We start from the raw sequence: 19,587 nt of genomic DNA on the forward strand, positions 1-19,587 counted from the left end.
AAGGAGGGGAGTCCTTGATGACCCTTGAGAGCGTTTTTGCAAACTAGAGAGAGAAGCATCTTTTTTGTTATCAAAGAGTTTTGAGAAAAATCTAACCTATTTACTAGAAAAAACATTGTATTGAAATGTAAAGAACATTTAGTTAAAGTGAAAAGAACATGTTATAGAATTGTAAAGAACATTGTATAGAAATGTAAAGAACATTTAGTTAAAGTGAAAAGAACATGTTTTACAATGTTAAATAATGTTCTTTATCTTCATGTTCTTTTATTGTTGTAATTTTATTTGTGACATAATGTTAATTGTTTATTTTGAAATGTTCTTTGAATTTTGTCTTTAGATTATGGTGGTCGAATAAAAAAATAATGTTCATTACATTAAATTATCACTATAGGTAATCAAAAATTCGGGTCGAGTCGGGCCTTAACATAATATCTCGTGCCCAAACCCGAAAAATATAGCGGGCTTTTTGGGCTTTTTTTAGGCCGGGTTTGGATTTTTAACTAAAAATGCATTTTTAGGGTTGCCCAAATCCGCTTTATTTTCGAGTCGTATCGGGTCGGGCTGAAGTTGACCACCTCTAATTATCATGTTCTTTATTAATATTACCGATGTTCTTTAGATATATATAAAGAATATAAAATTTGTTTTTTATTTACAAAATAGCTATATGTTTTTTACAAAACAACTATATGTTCATTAATCATTACAATACAACTATATGTGATGTTCTTTATAAAATAACTAGGTGTTCTTTCTTTCAAAAAATAAATAAATAAATAAATAACAAGGTGTTCTTTATAAAAATAACTGTATATTCTTTACTGAACAATTAAATGTTCATTCCGCATTTTTAAAAGAAAACGAATGCACGGAGCATTGTGCATCCGCCTCCATGGAAAAAAATCTCATGGGTAATGTATTACCCCCAAAAGGGGGAGGGGGGGGGGGGGGGAAGTCTAGGCCCAAATATTTAACCCCATTCCAGGCACCTGTTGCAACCCCGTAACATTTTCTCCTTTAATCTTTCAGCTCCATTACCCTCATTCCAGGCAAGGCCTAGATATGAACTATATTCATCTCATTCCTAATCTTTGATAAGATTACACATTGTTGCACTTATACTTCATACAATAATTCACATATAAACAACACAATAAAGACTAATAAGTAACTAAAAGACATGTAAATGATTAAAAAATCATTTACTCATGATTATTAAGTAATTAAGAGATAAATAAATGTTTTCTTGATTCATTATTTTCATGTATTTAATTATCAATTATTTGAAATTTTCAAAAAAATTTCAATTCAATCCGATTCGATTTAATGTTCGAATCCGATATGAATTGATGATTCGGATTGGATTGAATTGAATTTCGGTTTTAATCAAAATTATGAACACCCCTACTTCTGTTTTACTGAAATGACACAAGTAACCCTACTTGTTTGACCAAAAAGACAAGAATACCCTTTCAAGAAACAAACTTTAAAGTGTTAAACCTTTATTTTCTCCATCTCCATGCCCTTTCCTTTCACGACTAAAATTGAACCAAACAAAGCTGGGGGTGACTTTACCTTTCCATGTCACAGTTCACTCCGCAACAATTTCCCGATTACAATCTTGAAACAATTTGATCTCCTTTTAATTCACAATTTACGGAATTTCAATTTGATAATTTGATCAGATTCTTTCAATTATGGCGATGACAGTTGAAGGTTCATTTCTTTTCCTTTATAATCGTTTTCTATCTCCTAAATTCCTGTTTAATTCTTTTGAATTTGATCCAATTTTAAATTTTTTGCATGATTAATTCAAATTTCGGTCATATATGCTTGCTATTTCGTTTCTGAATTGTTGAACCATAATGTTGGAGTTGTGAATTGTTCATAGTTTGGTGGTGAAGAAAGTTAGGGTTTCTCTTTCTTCATCGAATTTCAAGAGTTTGGTGGTAGATTTTGAATATATTTTCTTGATTGTTTCGATTGAAATTAGAGAAATATTGTACTGTACTACTGTACTATGTTATCTTGATGATATTTCCAAAAAAAAAAAAAGCTGATGATTATTGTGCTGACTGTTTCTTGTTTGGTGCATTATTGTGGGCTTGCTGGCTATTGATCATTGCGTTCTCCTGCAGTGTAAGTGCCAATTTATTAGGAGCTTGTTTTGTATTATCTGTATTTGTTTAAAGCGAAGATTTTGACTTAGTTTGCGTAATTGCAGGCTTTGTGGGCTTGCCTTTACGTTCTCCGTCAGTATCATGTTGCAGATACTGGTATGGCTTCATGACTAGTTTCTATTTAGTTGTGTTTTGGGTTTAGATGAGTGCTTTGTGGACATTACTTAGTTCTCGCTTCTTGCTTCAAATTGATGTTTCTGTCTTAAGTAATTTTGCTTTATTTCTTCTAGTTTTGGGTGATCAATTTTCAGTTTGGATGGATCCAATGTATCCTTTGGTGCATATGCCACAGTTTTTTTACTAATATGAGATTGCAATTTTAAGAATTGCTCATCCTAGTAAGATATTGTAAGCAAATAGTATGCGACCATACAAGTTCAACACATCACACATGTCTGTGTCCAAGTGTCACGTGTGTCCATATTTATAAAATTTTGCTTGTTTTTGGTCCAAAATAATGTGTTTAAGTGTCATACCTAGAGAGGAGTTTTGAGGGTTCTTGAGTTAAAATGTAGAGTTGAACTATCATTTCCGCATAGTTTTACCTTTGTACTTTTCTTTTGTGGTTTCGTATTATGAAAATCCACTGCGTGTTGAGACTTGAGAGCTATTATTTGGTGCTTTGAAGATTAAATTGATTAGTTTGTACAAATAAGCGGAATATGGATGTGCCTTTTTTTTTTAAAAAAAAAACTATGTTATCATACAACCCTATCAGAAAAACAATGAAAAATTGGAAGGTAAAAAGAGAATAGCATGTGCTCCCAGGATTTGGAAATTGAGTTTTGAGTTATGACACCAACTTTGTGAGTTGAAATGATGTCAAAGGTGGGTTAAGTAGGCAAGCCATGGGGAGATCGATTACTTGTAATGGGAGGGTAAATCAACTTCAACTTTATATTTTTTTACTTTCAAAAGTCGTCCCTATAAAAAAAAAAGTGAGAAAAAAATCTTTTATAGGTCTTTCTTTAATATTGGAATTTATTATTTAAAGATTTTTTTTTTTTTTTTTTTTTTTTGCATTCTAAATGTATTCCTCTATACCATGAAGTCTCTTCTCACCTTCTATGATCCACATACCTCGGAAAAAGTAATATTAAATAATACTTGTAACTACTTTTTGAGGAGACAGATTGCATTTAATAATAAATTTTCCCTTACAAGGTTGGTCAAGTCGGGGTAAAATAATAGTTTATCCCTAATATTTTTTTTTTTTTGAGAAAATAATAATAATAAAAAAAAAAGGGAAACGAAGTAAATATGGGAAGAGCTTTATGGATTGGTAAGCAAAAGCATGGCTAAAGGACTATATAGATAGGGAAGTGTGTAGGGGAGGGAGGAAACTCTTGAGACTTTGAGAACATCGAAATTATCATAGGGAATAAAGCATAAGGAGTATGAAATATTATAGGAGATTGTAGGTTTTCTTTTTTAAATTAAAAGCAACTCCTATCCTAAGGAAATCTCTTGGTGACATATAGAAGAATGTGTGGAATTTGGACTCATTTCTTTTAGTGCAATATAGATAAAGAGATACTGACATTGATGAGCAAACTAAAAGTTAATTTTAAAAATGGAAAAAAAAAATGTCCTTTGATGTCAATAACTTTAGTCAGGTTAGGTGTTGCAATTGTTGAGATCTTATCTTGGAATGGAGTACTTGTGAAAGGGCTACAAGGAGTTTTATGATTTAAATATAATTTCTTATCCTTGGGAGATTGCCTTTTCAAGTTATGAATCTTAGGTAGGCTGTATACCTTCTTCAAATAGTTTTCCAAAAAGTAAATAAACTACTATGCATCACTAGCGTATTCAATTATTGTTATGCTATGTAAAACATCTCACACTATTGTGCTATATTTGACATTCACTTCACTGTCCAATTTATCAAAAGTGCTCCCTCTTGAATGTCCATCCTTAATAAGGTACTAGTGGTGTGATAGATTCAACAATCCACATCACAAACACACGAGTTTAAGATAGAACAAAGAAAATCAGCTAGCAAAAGATAATAGTTTGATTGAATGGTTTATAGTAACTTTAGGTTACAACTCTCTAATTAAGTATCTTGACTCTTGAGGATACAAATCTCAAATACACAAGTCTAGTCACATGCCTTTCTTACTACCCAACTTTCAATATATATCCAATGCAAAACTACCAAAAGCAACTTACATTTGATTGTTTTCGTCTCATTCAACATTACAATGCTACTACACTGCTCCACTCATCCTCCCATTTCAGAAAATCAGACATTAATTGGATTGTCCTCTTGCGCAGTTGCGCCACTTTTGCCTCCACTGCTTGTGATGTGGCTTTTTGAAAGACTTGCTTGCCGTGCTTTCCCTTTCTCTGATATTGGAAGCGTATTGGCGGCTTAGGTGGTCCGACCATTGGGTCCTTTAAAACTAGTTGCTTATTAAAATCCTTGCTAGGTAAAACCTTATGATATAAAGCCATAGCTGGGAAAAAAGTGCTATTATCTATTTTATGCTCTTGTATATTGCCTAAATTTTGTCTAGAGAAAAGGGAAAGAGTTTAGTGAGTGCAAAATACGTATAATATTTCCTTTGAAGTTAACATAGATCATGATGACGACACATCCCAGTTTTCTGTACCAATTACTTAGTTTGATGAAATGAACCTAATTAACTATATTCACTTGATTGAAAATATTGGAAGTTTGTCTTATGTGAAAGTTATGTGTGAACAAGAGTTTTTGTTATAGGTTTTTGGTTTTATCCCTGTGATATACCCTTTATTTACTTTATACAACCAATATCATCTCCATAAACATATATTCTATTACTTTGTTTATCCCTTAATCCTCATGTATATTTTTCTTTATTGACTTGAGACATACATACTCTTGTCCAGCTTCATAAAAGGCTCATTTTTGTATGGTTTGATGATGTAGCGGAATCTGTTTAATATATTATTATTTTTATAAATGAACAACTATACATCTTGTGTTCCTTGAAGATAACAAAAATAAATTTTTTGTTGAATTGCTAAGAAGTTCACAATAAAGTTTAGATATTTCGACTTAGATCTAACATTGTTTGCCAAATACATTAAGATGCTAAACACGCTTAGGTATGATGCATCGTGCCTATGAAAAATAAGTATTACTTCTTCATGAGGTCAGAATGGGTCATCTTTCATCTTCAAAGATCAATAGTACGTCCCCAATTATGCCTCACCTAGAACGTGTTCTTCTCTTGTGGGAGGGGGGGGGGGTCGCTGCTTTTGGATTCATTTTTTATGCCCCGTTGATCGTTTTTAAGGGAAAAATGAATTTGCTACGTCTACAGTATACAATGCTTATATCTTCTGTGTTCAAATTTGGGAGCAACATTTCCATACAAGTGAATATGAGCTGTCTATTGCATTCATCTTATTGAATGCCACAGATTGATCTAAGAATATATTTTTCAATTTATCATTATTCTTTTAATAAATAAAAAATATAAAGGTCAATTTAGAATATTTTGTAAAGCCTCTTTAGCTGTGTTATTGTAATTGTATGATATTATTATCTTAAAACTAAGAGTGATTTCTCTATCATTAGATTTCAGCGATCTGGATAGTTACAAAGTCTCAACAATGATGCAGTTCTTAAAAGTGTTCAAATTCTTATCATTAGATTTGTCCATCCAAATTGTGCTTTAGGGATGCCCTTTTGTGGTGTTAGTACCATTTCATTAAGGTATCCCATATTATTTGGGATTTTCTACTAATAAATATTCAGCTTTTATTGGGAGTTTATTTGACCCTCGGTTGAAAAGGTCACTTCATCACGAGATGAATTGGAATATTATTAGTGGGGTGTTTGGTTTGGTCCATTGTATTATAAATTGAGAGGATGCTGATTAGCTACTATATCAGTTCCACTGATACTAGTCATGATTTGATAAGCTTTTTAATTTTGACTGGACGGCTCTATTCTGATAGTTTATACACGTTTTCCAGATCTGTCTTGTGCAACTGCACTTTGTCCAGTCTCTGCTTGATATATTAAAATTCTTTGACTAATGTTTATTTGTTGCAGGCTTGTGCAATTTACAGTAACTGGTGGCCTTTGTTGTCAGGTATGTTCTGGTGTCTGTACATTATAGAACAGAATTTGATTATACTTGCATTGCATTTTGATGACTAGGTTGTTATGTTTCTTGTAGCTCTAATGTATGTGGTAGTTCCTATGCCATGCATGTTCTTTGGAGGTGGCTCCACGCAATTCTTAGTAAGTCGAGATGGTGGAGGGTAAGACTGACTATCACTTTATATTACATCAAATCATCAATTGGCATTTTGTAGTAATGGTGTCCAATATATGCCTGCTCAGATAGTGGTGGTTTGGGATACCTGTATCTGTGTTAGGTGAAAGTATGTGTGAAAGTATGGCAAGCCTAGAATATATGGTGAATTGACTAACTTCAGCTCATGTAGCATATTGTTTTTGATAGCTTAATATGTTATTGATGATATGTAGATATTTTACCAGAGCCTTGTAGCCTGTAGACATTGGTGGTTTCATGGTGTGCAAGATGACTTTTACAGAACTTTTGAATGTCTTCATCTTGTAATGAAAGACTAAATTGAGTCTGCTGTGTTTATAATGAGCTGTCTGTCTGTCCCCTTTTCAGAATTAAATTGATAACGTATATTGTCCTTGTAAAGCCCTATTTAGTTTACACTATGAAAAAACCTGGATTGATTACAGTTATTCATTACTTGCACATGTAAACCAATGGGCAAACTAGTAAATCATGTCAGATACTTTGTAAACACTATTAACTATGTGGGTGTGAGACAATGGAGAAGATGGGACTCATTGGCGCCTCGGCAGAAGGAAAGGCATAGGGAAGATAGAGATAGAGAGAAAATCAATTGACGGAAAGGTACATGAGGAGAGAGAGAGATAGAGGGAAAGTTATATTTTGACTTCTTAATGGTATTATTTCCAATTTCACAATATTTACAAAAAATGTTATGTTATACACTTTGGTAATTGTATCACTATAATCCGCCTAGAACACCTTTGCACTGTGAATAGAAGAATTGGACTCAATAAGATTCGATGCTTTGCAATTATGTATGGAGAGTAATTAAGATGATGAGGGTGAATAATGTGTATTTTTGTTTTGATAAGAAGAAATCAAGCATGCCCTATTCTTTAAGGTGTCGATATTTAGAATTAAGTGAGGGAATAGCTTCGTAATATTTTACCGCAATTATGTTGAAGCCAATGTTATTTTCCTTTAGCCTTTATTGTTCTCGGAATGAAATTTATAGCTAGCCTTAAATATGATAGGTTTTACATTGCTATGTGCCTATATGACCCATAGGTAAATGTTTTTGTGAGCATTATGTATATTTCATGAATTATTGTTGGTTATTCAGTTGTCTACGTTTTCACTATATGTGGGTACATGCTAGATGCCTGGCAGCATATTGCATATTGTTTGACTCTTTGCTAGAGTTCCATTTTTATTCTCTATGTGTGTTTATTTGCAGTTGGATAGATGCTGCCAAGTTCTTGACGGGAGCTTCCGCCGTGGGAAGCATTGCAATTCCTATGATTCTTAGACATGCCCATCTGATAGAGACTGGAGCGATGCTCATTGAATTAGCATCTTTCTTTTTATTTGTCTGTACTGTCTTGTGTTTTCACCGTGCTAGTCTTGATGACGATTGGTAGGAATGAATGAAATATTGAGCTGTCTGGAGTTGATAGAAGCAGGAGGCTTTTGGTATCCGTCGGTAGCTGTTGGAAAAAATGGTGTGATATGACTGTACACTAGTACATAAAAAGCTTTAGTAATTTACGCTATCATGTCAAGCAAATGTATATTTTGGGTTGTGGTGTTTATTAAAGTAACATACTAATTCATGTATAAACTTATTTCCTACCTTTTTCAGTTGTTAAGTTCAACTAATGTATCAATTCAATGTTGTGGTATTTAATTGAAGTAAGATTTCTCATTCTACCAAGATTGAACTAGTCAACTTAACCTTTTTTTTTTTTTTTTTTTTTTTTTTTTTGAACTAGTCAACTTAACTTAATTTCTGAAGTTCTTACATATTTTCTGATACTACCTTCGATTCATTTTACTTGCAATAAAGTACAAGTTTTCGGAAACCAAGGCAAAAGATTGAAAACATGATTATGGAAAAATAAGGGTATGTGATTAAATATTAATCTAACCAAAAAAAAAAAAAAAAAAAATCAAACTTAAATAAATTAAATAGCCCACCACCACCAACACCATCAAGCATCACCCAGCAAACCCCGACGCACCACCACCACCTCACACACCCAATAAACCGTTGAACGCACCCCACCACCTCACGCACCCAGCAACCCGCCGACGCACCACCACCACCCCACGAACCCAGGCAGTACCCAGCAACCCACGAACCCCAGCACCCCACGAACCCAGCGACCTGCCGACCCACCACCACCACCCCATGCACCCAGCATTGCCGATCCACCAACCCACCAAACCAATGAAACCAAACCCACGAAACCAACCCACGAAACCCGCCGATCTGAAACCACGAAACCTGACCCACGAATCAAACCCACGACGCCGCCGCTCTGCAACCCCCCGCCGCCGATCTGCAACCACGAACCCAGCACTGTCGATTCACCAACCCAGCAAACCCATGAAACCAAACCCACAAAACTAACCCACGAAACCCGCCGATCTACCCGACCCACTACAACCCCCCGCCGCTCGTAACACCATGAAGCCACCATGAAAATGGGGTTGGGGGAGGAGAGAGAATATTAAATGGGATGAGAGTTTAATTAATTAAGGTTGGGGTTTAATTTAATGAAATCAGATTTGTAATTTAATAAGGGTGTTTAAGAAAAAAAGTAAGGGCATATATGTCATTTTATAGGCCACAAGTTACCAAATAAGGAAAAAAAAATTGTTGCAAGTAATTTGAACCACCCCAAAATGAAAATTGTTGCAAGTAAAATGAACCGGAGGTAGTAGTTTCCAAAAGTTTAAATTAAATGGGGTTAAACTCTATTTAAGATTTGTGAAGGTAAATTGGTGAAATACCGTCATTTAAACTACTGTAATTTTTTCTTAAAGAAATGGGGTCATTATTAAAAGTTTCAAACAATCTCCAACAATATTTATCTTGTTTATAATCTTTGATAAGATTATTTTAGACGTATTTATCTAGTTCATAATCTTTAATAAGATTATTTTAGACATTGTTGCACTATTTCATACAAAGTATAATTCATACACAATAAATATAGAAAAATAAGTGACTATAAGAGATGCAAATTATTAAAAATCAATTAATCATGATTATTAAATACTCCCTCCGTTTTGTTTTGTTTTTTTTTTATTTTTTATTTTTTTATTATTTTTTTTTATTTGCATCACTTGCAAGTGCGCGGAGTTTTAGGAGAATGAATTAATAATGTAAGTAGATGAATAATTTATTATGGTAAAAGTAATGTGGGGACCATGAAAGTAAAAGTATGTGAGAGAGTAGTGGGGACCATGAGATTGACAAATGATAAATTAATTTGAGTAGGGTTTAAAATAAGAGAGAGAAATAATAAAATATAGTGTAAAGTTACTATATATAGAAGTGATGCAAATAAAAAAACACCCATAAAAGGAAAGAGATGCAAATAATAATAAAAAAAAAGCCGAAGGGAGTAACTAACTAAGAGACAAGTCAGTGTTCACTTGCTTTATTATTTTCACGTACAAGTTTGAATCTTAAATAAGGAGCAATTAAAGGGTTGTTCTGATTTATTGAACTGAACTGATTGGGATTGAACTGAATTGAATTGAATTGAATAGAGCTGAAATGAATTGTTTATGAGAGAAGGAAATTGGAAACTGAACCGAACTGCAATTAAACTGAAAAGAACAGGCTCTAAGTTTGAATCTTTAATATGGAGCAATTAATTATTATTAGACGTTATGGAAGATATAAGGTCTTGAATCTACAACAATGACACAAGAAGAGAGCACACCAAAAAAAAAAGGAACTTTTTTTCTCCAGAAAATAAATCCACAATAGTTAGAAAAATCAAGCAAGATATAGGCAAGTCAAATATTTTTAAGATTTGTATATTTTGAAGGTAAAAATGAATATAAATAATTCCACCTTTGCATGGTCGAACAATAACAATCTCACCTTTGTACATCATCTTCTTTTAACAAACCTTTTTACTAATAACCTGTTAAACATGTTAAAATATATATTTTTTTAATTATTATTTTAAAGCCACGTGTTGCACAATAATTGGTAAAAATAAATAAAAAGTTTAAAATAAAATAAAAAAAACATGTAATTTTTTTTTAAAAAAGAAAAAGCCCACCACCACCAGCCATCGTGAAACCCTAACCTTAGCTCCACCCAAAACCGACTGATGGCCGCCCTAAACCGCTGAAAACGGTTGGCCGAAACCCCCTAATATCAAAAACCACCCCTTCGAACAAAACCCACCTCCGAAATCACCCCCAAAACCACCATAACCACCATAGGCCAAATCCACCACCCCGAAAACCCCACCTAGTAGCCGTGAACCTGCCGAAACACCACCCAGACGTCGAAAAACCGCCAAAAACTCCACCCAGCCGCCGAAAACCAGTCGAAAGCTCCATCCCAGCCGCCGAAAACTCCATCCCAACCTCCCTAACCACCCCGAAAACCCCCCTTAAACACCCTATAAACTCAACCCTGCTGCCGGCCGACCATTTTCGGAGGTTGAAGAGGGTGGCCGACCGGTTTTGGTGGTGGCTGGGGTAGGACAAGGGTTTCACGGTGGGGCTTGTTGACTGTTTTTTTTATTAAAAAAATGAAATAAACCTATTAAAAATTGTCACGTGGCATGCATATAGCCTACAAAAAAACGGTTACCAACAAGTCATGGTATGTAAAAAGAAAATGACATATTGTCTCGTAATAATCAAAAGGTAGGATATTATTGTCGGACCACGCAAAGGTGAGATTATTTATTTCCATTTTTCCTATTTTGAAGGGTGAATTTTCATTCTTACCATTTGTGTACCATATGCGTGCCACTTCTTTTGCATTGATTATTACTCGTATATAATGAAATTTGATCTATTATTTAAAATTAAAATTTATGATAAAGTCAACCAATAAAAACAAGTAGTACGCCTACAAGATGTAGAATAGAGTAAAAATTCTCTCTCCTCTCTCCTTCCCCCTCTCTCCAAAACCCTAGCCTCCATTATTGAATTTTGAACGGGCTTCCATCGGTTTTAACCGGTGGAAAGCCCCAATTCTTGTTTCTTTAAAGTTTTTTTTAGGTTTATAATAATGCTTCCTCCTAAAAAGGAGGAACTTTTCTCCCTCGAAAGAAAGAGTTTCCGATGTCCTTCGAAAGACAAGGGTTTTTCGACCTCCTTCGAAAGACAAGGATTATCTCCTCTTTTCGAAGGAAAAAAATCCTAGTTTTGAATCCATGATATTAGATCTAATGGATTGTCGTGAAATTATTTCGTTGGTGAAAAAGTTATCAAGTTTTCGAATACAGATAGATGAATTAGAAGGAAAACATCCTGATAGGGGTGTCGCGTGCCTAACAAAAATAAACCTAACTATACCACTACTATGTAGACAGGCAAGCAAGAGTCGGATCCCAAGAGACTATGGTTCAACTAATTAAATCAACTCAAGCAATTACTAAGCAAGTAACGAATTCAAATAAGTAAGAATCAATTTCTAAAGAACTAATTAAAACGATTAAATCTAAACAATATGACAAATCAATGCTAAAAACATCCAAGATCAAGCATCACCACGAATACAATTAATGCAATAGTCGTTCTACCCCTAACACATAATTCAATTGATTAAAGAGGAAAAGTAATCCCTGAATAGTACCAATGGTCTCTCCCGAGTTATCAATGGCTTCAATTCTCTAATTACAATCAAGCCTACTTCAGTGGAATCATGTAAATTAAAAACCTTAAGCACATTACTCTAACTTCTTAATCATCCATTCAACTACTCTCGTGATGAACTTCAAACCCTTAATTGATTTATTCAAATTCGTCAAAACCCAACTCTTGTTGCGATTAAAACCATGGATTAATAACAATATCAATTATCCCTAATCTAGTATTGGCATGAGCACAATCAATTAAGCAAATTAATTGCAATTATCATTAGAGAATTTAAAGAATTAATTCATGCATCAATCATATTCGGGTTCTGCTAGATCTTGGAATAGGGAAACTACTCGCACATATTAATGAAAACAATAACAAGAATTACAGAAAACATAATTGATAATAAAAGGAATTAAAAAGAATAAGAAAATACCAAATCTTGAATTATGAGAGATACATGAAGAAACTTGAGTGCATAATCTTGAATTACAATGAAAATAAAGTTTAGAGAGAAAACTAGGGTTCTAAGATGATAGATAATGAAATTATAATGCTAAAGAGTATTTATAAGAAGGCTAAAATATAGGATAGAATAAGGAAAGAAATCGGATTAAAACCGACTAAATTCGTCCAGGCATGGGCATGTCACACAAGACATGCCCGTGCCTAAAGTCAAAATTAATTTTTCTTCAATCTCCAGCGAGACATGGGCATGTCAAAATTTGACATGGGCATGTCTCGCTGGGCCAACTTCACTCGACGAGGCATGGGCATGCCCGTATTCAACATGGCCATGCTTCCCTTAGCACGTAGCTGCTGCTAGCTCGAAACACTCGACTCGACATGGGCGTGCCTCAAATGAACATGGGCGTGCCTCATATGAAACTTCAACTTCCAACTTTCTGCCTTCTCAAAATACGTACATTGACATGCCCATGTCTTTGAGTGACATGGGCGTGTCTGGATGGAAATTACCCTTAAGTGAATTCAACTTCAAACTTTGGCTTTCTAGGTGAATTGCAAGCTATATGATCACGATCCGCAACTCCGTAAAACTTCCAAAAATCTTCGTTAAATCCTGAAATACGTCAAAAACAACGAATCTACCCATAAAAGCATCGTATGATCACAACTAAACCAAATCAAGCCAAAATAAGCCATGAACAACTAATCTAGACTCGAAAACTACCTAAAAAGACTCTAAAAACACGTATTATACACGACTTATCATCACATCCTGACGACGACAAAGAATCGTTAGATTGTCTCTCTAACAAAGCTGTATTTTCTAGCGATATAAGCGGGAGATGTTCAAACAAGATCCCACATGAATATGTTTTATCGTATCTATAAACCACAAAAGTGAGTCAAAGCATGTTATGTGAATAATGTAAAAGTCAAACGGTGTCAACTAAAAAAACTGAGAAAATATATTTTACCATGAACGAAACAATAATTACCTCTATATAAGTATATCTTTTTGACATAGTGATATTTAATTTATTGATCTATCCAAATCCTACAAGTTCATACAAGGATTCACGCTAAATATTACTCATAAATTCTAAATTCATAATCCCAACAAATTAATTTTCATAAAGACTAAGGGCCTGTTCTCTTCGGCTTATTTTTATTGCAGTTCTGTTCAGTTTATAATTTCCTTCTCTCATAAAATATTCAATTTAGTTGAGCTCAGTTCAATAAACAGAACAAGCCCTAAGCTTTAGAATAACAAAATATAGTAGATAGGGATAATAAATAAAAACTACTTTACTTTTTTTTTTTTTTTTTTTTTTTTGTTTTGAAACCAACTACTATATCTAGCATTAGTGAAGTAAAAAAAAAAAAAAGTGTATTAGTGAGGTAAAGTGATGATGTTGAGTATTGACAATGACTCAATGCAAGTATCCAAAATGTAAGTTTGAAACATCAGCATACAAAAGTTCCCATAGAGGCAAAAACCAACATAAAGGACGTAAAATGAAGTTAATTAGAACGTTTGCAATTTTAGTGAAACGGAGAAAATAACAGACGATATCAGACTACCAACACTTAATGAAAAGGCAAAAACCAACACAAAGGACGTAAAATGGAATTAATTAGAATGTTTGCAATTTTAGTGAAACGGAGAAACTAACATACCGTACCAGACTACCAGCTCTCTACGAAAAGGGATAGAAAATAAGTGAAATTGTTGGTCCCAATTCAATTTTGAGTGCATGCATATTAAGGATATATTTTGGTAGGATATATTTTGGGAATATTTGATATTATCTTTTATTGTGTTTCCTAATTTCTAGTAACCTAATTAAGGTAACTCTAGGAATTAGCTTTGTATATATACTTTTGCCTCAATGAATGAAAGATCAAGCCGTATGTTTGTGCAATTCTACATGGTATCGGAGCAGGTTTGATTTTTTTTTTCTTTCCTGTGATAAACAATGGCCGGCGGTGATGAGACACCACCTCCGCCACCTCAAAAAATAGAACCCAATTCACCTTTCTACCTCGGACCGCAAGATCGGCCCGGGGATTACATCACCTCTCAACGCCTCAAACTCGATAACTTTCATGATTGGTCTCATGCCGTACGTATTGCGTTGTCTTCTCGAAGGAAATTCGGTTTTCTTGATGGCAGTATTACCACCTTCTCACCACCGTGTACGAAGGATGATTAGATTACCATTCACTGTATGCTTGTTTCTTGGTTAATGAACACTATTGACCTAGAGGTAAAATATATGCTTTCTCAATATGATGATGCAAAGAAACTTTGGGATGATTTACATGAACGTTTTTGTCTTGTTAATGGACCAAGAATTCAACAAATAAAATCTGACATAAATCGATGTGAGCAATTGAAGAGTATATCTGTTGCGGTGTATTATAGTAAATTATGTGTTTTGTGGGATGAACTTGATAGACTCGAACCTTTAATTCCTTGCAAGTGTGGAAATTGTTCTTGTAATGTGGGGAAACAGCATGCCGATCGACGTGACGGGGATCGTCTCCAACAATTTTTGTTAGGCTTATACTCTGACTATTATGCCTCACTTCGATCTACTTTGCTATCCCAAGACCCTCTGCCATCTTTAAACAGGGCATATCAACAGGTTTCACAAGATGAGAAAGTACGAGGCATTGCCCGCCTCAAAGAGGACCTTCCTCCGGCACTGGGCTTTGCTGTACGGACTGGTGCAGGGAGGGGTCGTGGCGGTTTAGATAGGCAGCAGGTTCCGATGTGTGAGAAGTGCAAGAAGGTGGGACACGAGACCACCAAATGTTGGTCAGATAAAATATGCACTTTTTGTAAAAAACGGGGGCATGAAGAGAACCGTTGCTATGACAAATATGGCTGGCCAGAAGGGGCTGCCGGCAGTCAGGGGGGGCAACCTTCGGCAGGCCGTGGTCGCGGTGGTCCGGTGAAGGCCAATGCGGTCACAGGCAGTGGCTCAAGTACAGCCGACACAAGTTCTTTTGCTTCGGGTCGGTTATTTTCTAGTGAACAGTGGAAGGCGATTACGGGATTGATGGGTAATGCTACAATTTCTGATAATCGTTTGAGTGGTAAGTTCGATGATACCTCTTGGATTATTGATACAGGAGCTACGCATCATGTAACAGGAGAAAAACATTGGCTTTTTGACACAAAAAGCTTTGAGTGCCCAGTTGGATTGCCTAATGGAGACAATGTGTCGGCATCTCTTATTGGCTCTGTTTGTTTATCGGACAAGATTACTCTCACCGGAGTACTCTATGTCCCTAATTTGAGTTGCAACTTGATTTCTGTTTCGCAACTAAACGATGATATTAATTGCACTGTCCAATTTAACTCTTATATTTGTGCTATACAGGACCAAACGAAGGAGCTGATTGGAACGGGCACTAGGAGGGACATATTGTATTACTTTAGCAAAACGGGTTCTCTACATCATGTGAGTACTGCAGATTCAGAGTTGGAGTTGTGGCATCGTCGTATGGGTCATCCTTCCGAGAAAGTAGTTAAGTTGCTTCCCACAGTTAGTAATAAAGCTTGTTTAAATAAAGGATGTGAAGTATGTATGCGTGCTAAGCATCCTAGAGATAGTTTTCCTTTGAGTGACAATAATGCATCTAGAATTTTTGAGAAAATTCACTGTGATTTGTGGGGCCCGTATAGACATGTTTCGTCATGCGGAGCTCGTTATTTTTAGACAATAGTTGATGATTATTCTAGAGCCGTTTGGATTTATTTAATGAATGATAAAACGGAGGTGTTTCGTTTATTTTTGATGTTTGTTGCTTTGGTGGAAAGACAGTTTTCACAAACCATAAAAATTGTGCAAAGCGATAATGGTACGGAGTTTAATTGTTTGCGTGATTTTTTTGATACTACGGGTATTATTTTCCAAACCTCTTTTGTGGGTACTCCGCAATAAAACGAGAGGGTTGAGAGAAAACACAAACATATTTTGTCTGTTGGGAGGGCTTTAAGATTCCAAGCCAAGTTACCTATTTATTTTTGGGGTGAGTGTGTACTTGCCGCTGCTCACCTAATTAACCGTACTCCTACTCCGTTGCTACAAAATAAAACCCCATTTGAAATACTCTTTAATAAACCCCCTATGTTTAATGCCATTCGTACTTTTGGGTGTTTATGCTTTGCACATAATCAGAGGACTAACGGAGATAAGTTTGCAAGTAGAAGTCGGAAGTGTATTTTTGTGGGCTACCCTTTTGGGAAAAAAGGGTGGCGTTTGTATGACCTTGACTCTAAGGTGTTTTTTGTGTCTCGTGATGTTAAATTTGTTGAGGATGTGTTTCCATTTGCTACTCCGGAAGATGTTAACATTGAGCCTTACGTTTTTGAGTCGGGTTATGATGTACATGATGATTTTGTTGAGTTTGAGGGCTCTTAAGTTGATGTGGTGTCTAATGGTGCCATTGAGGGTGGCACGGGGTTAGAGACGCAGGGGAAACCTGCGGGCACGGGATCGCAGGTAGCCCAGCAGCACGGAGCTATTGCCTCCCCGCAGGAAGAACCCGCGAGTGCGGGGACAGCAGCCGAGTCTGGGGTTGATTCTGCTAGCTGCCAACGTCCAGAGCAGCCGTCTCCTTCTCGTGATGACAACAGTAGTGCCGGGGCAGCAGCTCCTCATCTCTTGGGGCGCGGTTTTCGAGAAAAAATTCCAAATGTACGACATCGAGATTATGTGACTCACTCCGTTTTTGCTAATAGTCCGTCTCCCTCCTCTCTGTCCTCCAACACTCCTTCAGGTACTCCTTACCCTTTAGCACATTATATAAATTGTGACAAGTTTTCTGTGAATTATTGTAAGTTTCTGGCAGCTATTGTTGGTGGTCATGATCTGAAATCCTTTAAAGAGGCCATGAAACATGAAGGTTGGAGGAAATCCATGCAAGAGGAAATACGAGCCTTGGAAGATAATGGTACTTGGACCTTAGAGCACCTTCCCCCTGGTAAACGTGCTCTAGGGAGTCAATGGGTGTATAAGACAAAATATTTGTCTATTGGTGATATTGAATGACTTAAATCTCGATTGGTTGTTTTTGGTAATCATCAGCAGGAAGGCATAGATTATGGTGAAACGTTTGCTCCAGTTGCAAAGATGACAACGGTTCGGACCTTTCTTGCAATTGCAGCATCAAAGAACTGGGAACTCCATCAAATGGATGTGCATAATGCTTTCTTGCACGGTGATCTTGCTAAGGAGGTATACATGAAATTACCTCCCGGGTTTGAAGGTGAAGATCCTTCTTTAGTATGTCGCTTGAGGAAGTTCTTGTATGGGTTGAAGCAAGCACCAAGGTGTTGGTTTGTAAAGCTAACTACGGCTTTAAAAGGGTATGACTTCATTCAATCTTACTCTGATTATTCTCTTTTCACGTATACCAAAGGCACAATTCAAATTAATGTCTTAGTATATGTTGATGATCTTATTATTTCTGGGAATCATTCCGCTGCACTTGTTGGTTTCAAGGCTTATCTCAGTGATTGTTTCAAGATGAAGGATCTAGGTTTTTTGAAGTATTTTTTGGGCATAGAAGTTGCTCGTAGTGCTTCAGGTTTATTTTTATGTCAACGAAAATATACGTTGGACATTATTTCTGAAGCAGGTTTGTTAGGGGCTAAGCCAAGTGGTTTTCCCATGGAGCAAAACCACAAGCTTGGTCGTGCCACAGGTGAGTTTCTTGCAGATCCGGAAGGGTATCGTAGGTTGGTTGGTCGTTTGATTTACCTAGGGGTAACTAGACCTGATCTAGCATACTCCGTTCATATCTTGTCTCAGTTTATGCAAGAGCCGCGCATTGAGCATTGGGAAGCAACTCTTCGTGTTGTCTGTTATTTGAAAGGTACTGCGGGTCAGGGTAGCTTGTTGAGTGCTACTAGTGACCTCACCTTGGAAGGTTGGTGTGATTCGGATTGGGCGGCTTGTCCATTAACTCGCCGTTTTGTCACAGGTTGGTTGGTATTTTTAGGTTATTCGCCTATCTCTTGGAAGACTAAAAAGCAACCAACTGTGGCTACGTCTTCTTGTGATGCCGAGTACAGGGCTATGTATGCAGCTACTTGTGAGCTCAAATGGCTTAAGGGCTTGTTGTTGAGTTTGGGTGTGCATCATCCTAAGGCTATCAAGTTATTTTGTGACAGGCAATCAGCTTTGCACATCGCTCAGAATCCGGTCTTTCATGAACGGACCAAACATATTGAAGTCGATTGTCATTTTGTTCGAGATGCAATTATTGAAGGCTTGATTTCTCCATCTTATGTTCCTACGACTACTCAATTGGCTGACATTTTCACGAAGGCTCTTGGAAAGTCACAATTTGACCATGTTCTGTCCAAGTTGGGCACTTATGATCCTAGTGCTCCAACTTGAGAGGGGGTATTAAGGATATATTTTGGTAGGATATATTTTGGGAATATTTGATATTATCTTTTATTGTGTTTCCTAATTTCTAGTAACCTAATTAAGGTAACTCTAGGAATTAGCTTTGTATATATACTTTTGCCTCAATGAATGAAAGATCAAGCCGTATGTTTGTGCAATTCTACAATGCATAATCGCTTGATTGAGAAATGGTGTACTCTTGAATATTTACTAGAACTAGAATTTAGTTAGATTTTCTCGGATTACATTGTCGGCTATTCTTTTGAGTGATAGATGGTCCAAGACTCCAAGTTTTCATTTTCACATGCATGAAAAAGATACTTAGATACCTAAATCTATCCTAAATTCTTCTGTAATGTCACGTTTTACTTTTCTTTCTTTTTCGAACACCTTCAAGAACACCCTTATGACCAAAGACAATTCACCTTCAAGGCTTCAACGGATAGCCATTTCTTAAATGATGCGTGGTTGAGAATGCATGCAATGAAGAAGATAGGGGGAGCGCGGGATTTTTAGCTTATACAGTATTCTGTACATTCTTTGTTTTTTTTAGTTGATATTGTACGTTTTTTTATTATTATGTTTGCCAATAAATAAATTTTT

The 19,587-nt window shown here is 35.8% G+C and overlaps 2 protein-coding genes across 2 annotated transcripts; both read left to right on the top strand.

Moving 5' to 3' along the window:
- Window positions 1-2,056: 2,056 nt before the first annotated feature.
- LOC145623739 (vacuolar protein sorting-associated protein 55 homolog) lies at window positions 2,057-8,168 on the top strand. Its single transcript, XM_081676604.1, has 5 exons — window positions 2,057-2,142; window positions 2,228-2,279; window positions 6,235-6,274; window positions 6,362-6,446; window positions 7,701-8,168. Exons 2-5 carry the CDS (start codon window positions 2,265-2,267, stop codon window positions 7,882-7,884), a joined length of 324 nt encoding a protein of 107 aa, XP_081532730.1. The 5' UTR covers window positions 2,057-2,142; window positions 2,228-2,264; the 3' UTR covers window positions 7,885-8,168.
- A 6,364-nt stretch (window positions 8,169-14,532) lies between these two features.
- Window positions 14,533-17,619, top strand: LOC145624750 (uncharacterized). The gene is made up of 4 exons (XM_081677842.1): window positions 14,533-14,728; window positions 14,822-16,026; window positions 16,747-16,945; window positions 16,991-17,619. The coding sequence occupies exons 1-4, from the start codon at window positions 14,533-14,535 to the stop codon at window positions 17,617-17,619; spliced, it is 2,229 nt and encodes a 742-aa protein (XP_081533968.1).
- Window positions 17,620-19,587: the final 1,968 nt, after the last annotated feature.

Source organism: Chenopodium album, chromosome 3, assembly GCF_948465745.1.
Source record: "Chenopodium album chromosome 3, dcCheAlbu1.1, whole genome shotgun sequence".
NCBI classification, from domain to species: Eukaryota; Viridiplantae; Streptophyta; class Magnoliopsida; order Caryophyllales; family Amaranthaceae; genus Chenopodium; species Chenopodium album.

Excerpts from the sequence above, each read along its gene's own strand:
- LOC145623739 (XM_081676604.1), top strand. Across the intron at positions 6,275-6,361 it reads CTGGTGGCCTTTGTTGTCAG|CTCTAATGTATGTGGTAGTT; the intron begins GTATGTTCTGGT and ends TGTTTCTTGTAG. Across the intron at positions 6,447-7,700 it reads GTAAGTCGAGATGGTGGAGG|TTGGATAGATGCTGCCAAGT; the intron begins GTAAGACTGACT and ends GTTTATTTGCAG.
- LOC145624750 (XM_081677842.1), top strand. The coding sequence starts at position 14,533 with ATGGCCGGCGGTGATGAGACACCACCTCCGCCACCTCAAAAAATAGAA. Across the intron at positions 14,729-14,821 it reads ATTCGGTTTTCTTGATGGCA|AGGTAAAATATATGCTTTCT; the intron begins GTATTACCACCT and ends CTATTGACCTAG. Across the intron at positions 16,027-16,746 it reads AAACGGGTTCTCTACATCAT|AGGACTAACGGAGATAAGTT; the intron begins GTGAGTACTGCA and ends GCACATAATCAG.